Source organism: Coregonus lavaretus, assembly GCF_964263955.1.
Source record: "Coregonus lavaretus genome assembly, chromosome: 17".
In the NCBI taxonomy this organism is placed as follows: Eukaryota; Metazoa; Chordata; class Actinopteri; order Salmoniformes; family Salmonidae; genus Coregonus; species Coregonus lavaretus.
In genome coordinates, this window is record NC_140004.1 from 34,386,427 (window position 1) to 34,393,845 (window position 7,419).

The 7,419-nt window shown below is 43.2% G+C and overlaps 1 protein-coding gene across 1 annotated transcript in view; it reads right to left on the bottom strand.

The window, feature by feature from the left end:
* Positions 1 to 5,238: 5,238 nt before the first annotated feature.
* The window catches only part of LOC311144214 (NMDA receptor synaptonuclear signaling and neuronal migration factor-like), a gene marked incomplete at both ends in the record, with an annotated part of 48,063 nt that continues 45,882 nt past the window's right edge, over positions 5,239 to 7,419 (bottom strand). The window contains 2 exons of the mRNA XM_084180221.1: positions 5,239 to 5,336; positions 7,384 to 7,419. The exon at positions 7,384 to 7,419 is cut by the window's right edge and continues 40 nt beyond it. Coding sequence (XP_084036347.1) covers positions 5,239 to 5,336; positions 7,384 to 7,419 — 134 coding nt within the window. The remainder of the gene's footprint in view (positions 5,337 to 7,383) is intronic.

Genomic DNA, 7,419 nt, shown 5'->3' on the forward strand with positions numbered 1-7,419 from the left:
ATTCACTGCCTGCTGTTAACAACCACAGCTCCATGAAGAGACACACTTTAGCACATCTCCTATGAGCTGACAACCTTTTAGCACCAGCTGAAGACCAGCCAGAGACTGTCTAAGGTGTGTTTAAGAGATTGTGTGTGTGTGTGAACGTGTGTGTGTGTGTGTCAGGGTAAAGATAGTTTATCAACCACAGTGTTGTTCATGCGTAGAGGCAAATAGTGGAGTAACTGCTGTGGTTACCGATCATTGTACCGCTTATTCCCCAACTCTAAACCAGTAAAAGCTTAGAAAATTAAAGCTTAGAAAATTAAACTTCTCTCCCTCCCTCTCCCTCCCTCCCTCTCCCTCCCTCTCCAGACCTCTCCCTCCCTCCCTCGCCATCTCCCTCCCTCTCCCTCCCTCTCCAGACCTCTCCCTCTCCCTCCCTCCCTCTCCATCTCCCTCCCTCCCTCTCCCTCCCTCTCCAGACCTCTCCCTCTCCCTCCCTCCCTCTCCAGACCTCTCCCTCCCTCTCCATCTCCAGACCTCTCCCTCCCTCTCCCTCCCTCCCTCTCCAGACCTCTCCCTCCCTCTCCCTCCCTCCCTCCCTCCATCTCCCTCCCTCTCCATCTCCAGATCTCTCCCTCCATCTCCCTCCCTCCCTCTCCCTCCCTCTCCAGACCTCTCCCTCCCTCTCCATCTCCAGACCTCTCCCTCCCTCTCCCTCACTCTCCAGACCTCTCCCTCCCTCTCCCTCCCTCTCCAGACCTCTCCCTCCCTCTCCAGACCTCTCCCTCCCTTTCCCTCCCTCTCCCTCCCTCTCCAGACCTCTCCCTCACTTTCCCTCCCTCTCCCTCCCTCCCTCTGCCTCCCTCTCCAGACATCTCCAGACCTCTCTTTCTCTTTCATGTGTTTCCAACTGTTTGTATTTACAGATTCAGGTGAGTCAGGCAATATAGAAATAATGAAAACACAACTTGATTAGAACTGGATACATTTTTTACTGTGGGAAAGAAAACGCTACTGGTTAGTACCAATGTTGTACAATGTGAAACATACTGTACTGCTTGTGATGTTAGTTCAGTTACAGCAAGGTTTAAGAAATCTGGCTAATCTAAGTGAAAGTACACTACCCAGTCTATTTCCTTTAGTATCCTAGTATCAAAATCACCAGAGACAAACATTATCACTATGATAATTATCATATTAAACAATACTTTTATCAAGACATTTGGAGATTCAACCTGACTAAAGATGTACAGTAGTAATAGTTATCACTGCTAAGATCTGTCTTTGAATTGTAGTATGCTACACAGATCTACTGAAAATGCAATGCACCGGCCCATACATAACTTTGAAGAAGGTTAAGTAAGACAGACAATATGAGAGCATTGTGCGCCCCCCTCGTCCCAAAACACAATCCCTTCCCAACATGAGGCGTCAGAGCAATCAGAGCTGCATCAATCAATCATCATATCTCAAATCAGCTTCCCCAACACAGAGTAGAGCACAGAGAGCAGAGAACCAAGCAATGTCTGAGTCCCAAATCACACCCTTTTTATAGGGAATGTTGTGCCATTTGGGATGCATATCATTTCTCTGGATAAAGTGGCAGCAGAGTCAACAGGGGATAAACGCAGCCATTAAAAATAGGATGGAAGTTCATGGAAATGTCTTATTTTCTTATTGGTGATGACAATAATATTTATATTGCTCCTTAGAGAAATGGAAATGGCTGCTTCATTGGCCAGGATGATAAGTCAAACCACGACGAGCAGTCAGTGCTCGCGTTGCTGGGTCTGGCTCCAGTATAATACATTACAGTGACTGCATTTCCTACTGAGTGCACTACTTTTTACTAGAGCTCTATGGGCCCTGGTCAAAAGTAGTGCACTAAATAGGGAATAGGGTGCCATTTGGGACACACTACTAGCTCTCATCTGAATAAGACAAACTTCTCATTCATGTCTCTTTTGTTGCAATTGTAAAGTTTTAATATCTATCCATGCCTGACATCTTAACTACCATCACAAATCACTTGTAGTGTGCCAACTGACAATTATCCAAAAGAGATTGCGATAGCCTTCGTACAGTAATGTACTCTTCTTAGCCTTCCTGGAGTCCATATGCCATTTGGGACACATCCCACATATTATGTGTTTTGCTCCTCCTCTTCCTCTTCTGCTGCCACAGTGGTTTGGAATCATTCTCAAATAGCCTTAGATTATAAATATTCCTAAATCCATGGTATGGATCTCCAGGGTCAAAAACATATTTTATCTCCTGGATATAAACCATATCTTAAAGCAGAACCATACATCATTAAACATGATTTAATTTACTGTAATTCACTGTTCTCAATTAACTGTATTTCATTGTACTCAATTAACTGTATTTCCATTTCCGATTACAATCCTATTTGCATTAAAACAGAGGCATAAAATATTGCCAATTTTATGTCATTTGATACAGTTACAATTAATGTATTGGTACCCTTAAACCTAATCTCTCCCTGGGTTTGCCTTAAAGACAGGTACCAGTGAAGCTCTGAGGAGATGAGGAAGTGGAAAGCCAGTTACTATAGGGTGTCCAAGACCACACACACAGTAGGCTACTGTCTGTGGAGCAAGATACACACATCCTCATCTGCTGTAACACTGTATCTCACATATCAAATATATGTACGGTAACGCTACGCTGTATATTGCCCTGCCTCTCTCTCTCTGTCCCTCTCTCTCTCTACTTCAATATCAAAGTCAGTAATGTTGGAGATTGCTGTGCCTTGGGGACAAGTGTCCAGTTGAGACCAAAACAAGGCAAAACACATTTTCTAATAACAGTATAGGAAATGTTACAAAGTCTATTGCTACAGGATATAGGGTTTGTATCCTTGGTGTGTCACACAAATGAACAGTTTTGCAAAGGTACACATCAAACAGAGAAGTGAGTAGATATACAGTACCCCATGTTAAAACTACTTCACCAGTGAGTAAAATACATGGCGTGCATCCCTCATTCTAAGAAGGTCAACAGAGAATTATTAGAAGTGTACACTATGTGCCATCATTACTGAATACAAGCAAAAGCAGTCAAGGAATATAAAGAAAAGGCATCCCTCTATTCTCTCTCTCCGTATTCAGCAAGTCCGCTTGGATCCATAAAGAGGAAGAATGTATTATCATCCCACCCTCTGACCACCCCAGCTAAGAGCACACACAGATGCAATTACCACTTCTCACAGTTCAGTGCCACATCCCGCTAGGATTCTGAGAAACACACACTCACAGAGGAGTAGCAAACACATTGCTTATATGCTCTGGTGGAACAGTTTAACGAGGAAATGAGAAAATCATCCTTAAATTGTGTTATTCTGCCACTTGAGCACAAGCAAAGGTTGGAACGTAATCATTACAGGCTCCACAGCACTGCTCTGCGTGTGTATATGACGTGTACTGTATCACTGCTGATTTGTATCATAGGCTAGACACAAAGCCCATTAGTTAACACTCAATAGCACAACACACAGGAAGTGGATGACAAGAATACTGAGAGGTTGGTTTGATATCAGAATCCGATATCCCTATGTGCAAAGGTCAAAAGTAGTGACAAACTTCAGAAGTCTTTTTAAACCTCAAATACACTACAAGTTTTCAATTTCCTGCATTGCAGGAAAGTTCTTCTTTAACAGGGTGATCAAATTAAGATCCTACATCTGAAGATATGATTCCTGTCATTTTGGTTTGTGCTATTGCACCTGGGGAATACATCATACAAGCATGAAGAAAAACACATACAGTGCAGAGAGTAAATTAAGCAGCAATACAAGTTAAATATGAGTAAATATGCTGTAGATATAAAGATAATAATTATTACCATAATCAGTGTGACATGTCATCTAGGCTAGGTCTTGTCCATTTTCCATAAACCTCATGATGACAGTTCTGTTTAGTTAACAGTGTGATGCAGAGAAAGACAGGGGGGTCACAGCATAAGGGTATCAGTCCCTGGGTGGGAACTACAAGAAAGAAAAGCCTGTGTCCATGGTTCAGCAGAGTGTCACTAATACAGGAGCAATGAGTATTAGGGCTCCATTCAATCTGTATCGCTGAAGTTCAGCGCTATAGCACTTCAAATGTAAAGGTCATTTCCGATTGAGCTGACATATGCAGCGTTTGCCGTGAATGCAGTCTCTGCAAACGCGGGAACATTGCCTTTAAATTTCAATCGCGCTATAGCGCTGAACTTCGGCGATACGGATTGAATTGAGCACTTAAGCTACAATTGACCTAGTCTATGAAAAATCTATAAAACGGCCTCACTCGTTCACACACAAACATGTGCACAGTCAGAAATAAATGGTTTCCCTGACAACCACTGTAAAATCTCAGATTCTATGTGTTGACACAGAGGCTGGGCGGAGAGGATCGGAAGTAGCCAACAGACATCTCCGTCCTATTCTGTCATGACGGTGAGGTGACAGCCTATGCAAGTAATACACGAGGGATATCAGTAACCCTGAGTTATTCAATTCAAACAGTCCATAAGAAATACTAAGACACTTAGTTAAAAATAAAAGCTGTGTTATGTATAGATACTTTGTATTATTGGTATACTCTCTCTTCTATTTGTGGTAGATGTATAGATAATGGAAATCTATTCTCTAAATCTCTGCAAACAACCAGTGCACTTTATTAATACATTTAGATCCTAAGGGAGTTCTACGTACTTTTCTGAAGAAAAACAAGCTTTCATCCCTGTACCTCCTAGTTCACACAGCAGCCAGGAATCTGTCGCCATCTCTTCACCCCTTTCACAAAGTCTCTCTTCCCTGCAGCTGCTACATCTCTCTCTATGACTCATTTAATGAAGACTTGCTCGGCTCCCGAGCTCCAAATCTAGCTCTATTTTGTGTCTCTTGACACAGAGGCTAAAGGATGATGTCTCCACTTCTCTCTTTTACCTTGTCTCTCCCTAATGGGTTCTCTGTCAGTAGAGGCAATTGGTTGAGACAGTGAAAATGGATGGGGGAAATATACAGTTCACCTCCTGACAGTAGTTGCTACTGCATTTCACTTAATGCCTTCACTTGGTCTGAGGGCAGAGGATTGAAGCCTCCTCAGTGAGTAAAACCACCTGAACCCTGTCGTCCACCTCTTCAACAGAGCGCTCCCGTCCAGGACCTCTCAAGGAAAGCCGTCACCATAGGCTATCGGTGATGAGATACACAGCCAATAGGCTGACAAAGGTCAATGGTGAGCAGTGTCACAAAAGGTCGTCATATTCGAGCATCTTGGAGTGCTGGCGGGTTTTCCACAGGCGGAAGAGACGGAAGTCAAAGTACATCTCAATCATCTCCTTGCCTACAGAGGGAAAAGGGGGTGGGGGGGGGATCGAGGGGCACTGGATAAGTACAGTTTAATTTCTCTTCACCTCTCCACTAGCTAATCAGTTTTCGTAAAGGAAAATAATAAATAATAAAAAAAATTCTCTACCCCAACTACTCTCAAACATTGATTGAAATATAGTGTTGATTGAAATACAAGTGTTTATGTACTGTTGGGGTTAATTACAAAATGGAGGAGAGACAAGAAAGAGAGAGAGAGCGGTGGAGAGATAGAGGGGTCTTGTGGGTCAATAGAGGAGAGGAAAACACTCAGTGGAGATAATTATACTGAACAAAAATATAAATGCAACATGTAAAGTTTTGGTCCCATGTTTCATGAGCTGAAATAAAAGATCCCAGAAATGTTCCAGACACACAAAAGGCTTATTTCTCTCAAATTTTGAGCACAAATTTGTTTACATCCCTGTTAGTGAACATTTCTCCTTTGCCAAGATAGTCCAACCACCTGACAGGTGTGGCATATCAAGAAGCTGATTAAACAGCATGATCATTACACAGTTGCAACTTGTAAAAAAAAATGTAGAGATTTGTCACACAACACAATGCCACAGATTACTCAAGTTTTGAGGGAGAGTGCAATTGGCATGCTGACTGCAGGAATGTTCACCAGAGCTGTTTCCAGAGAATTGAATGGTAGTCTCTACCATAAGCCGCCTCCAACATCGTTTTAGAGAATTTGGCAGTACGTCCAACCGGCCTCACAACCGCAGACCATGTGTAACCACTCCAGCCCAGGACCTCCACATCAGTGTTCTTCACCTGCGGGATCGTCTGAGACCAGCCACCCAGACAGCTGATGAAACTATAGGTTTGCACAACCTAATAATTTCTTCAGTAACTGTCCGAAACTGTCTCAGGGAAGCTCATCTGTGTGCTCGTCGTCCTAACCAAGGTCTTGACCTGACTGCAGTTCGCCGTTGTAACCGACTTTAGTGGGCAAATGCTCACCTTCGATGGCCACTGGCATGTTGGAGAAGTGTGCTCTTCATGGATGAATCCCGGTTTCAACTGTACTGGGCAGATGGCAGACAGTGTGTATGGTGTCGTGTGGGCGAGCGGTTTGCTGATGTCAACGTTGTGAACAGAGTGCCCCATGGTGGCGGAGGGTTTATGGTATGGGCAGGCATAAGCTACAGACAACAAACACAATTGTATTTTATCAATGGCAATTTCAATGCAGAGAGATACCGTGATGAGATCCTGAGGCCCATTGTCGTGCCATTCATCCACCGCCATCACCTCATATTCAGCATGATAATGCACTGCCCCATGTCACAAGGATCTGTACACAATTCCTGGAAGCTGAAAATGTCCCAGTTCTTCCATGGCCTGCAAACTCACCAGACATGTCACCCATTGAGCATTTTTGGGATGCTCTGGATCGACGTGTACGCCAGCTTGTTCCAGTTCCTGCCAATATCCAGCAACTTTGCATAGCCATTGAAGAGGAGTGGGACAACATTCCACAGGCCACAATCAACAGCCTGATCAACTCTATGCGAATGAGATGTGTCGCGCTGCATGAGGCAAATGGTGGTTACACCAGATACTGACTGGTTTTCTGATTCACACCCCTACCTATTTTTAAGGTATCTGTGACCAACAGATACATATCTGTATTCACAGTTATGTAAAATCCATAGATTAGGGCCTAATTTATTTATTTCAATAGACTGATTTCCTTATATGAACTGTAACTCAGTAAAATCGTTGAAATTGTTGCATGTTGCATTTTTTTTGTGTTCAGTGTAGATTGATTGAGAAGTAATTAGCATGACATCAATATGTGTTAGGGAGAAATTATTGATGAGGGGTGCGTTCAGAGCTCAGGAAGATCAGACATGTCTGTCAGCGTGTTTACTAATGTCCCGTTTATCTGAGTCTGCCTTGCTAGGTTTGATGAATGTTCAGTATTTACATCTAGGGAACATAAATGTACTGCACGGCAAAAAGCAGATAATGGAAAATGTGTGTGTGTATGTCTGTGTGTGTCATACACTCACCCTGTGCAGACAGCTCTAGCGGGGATTTGAATTCGA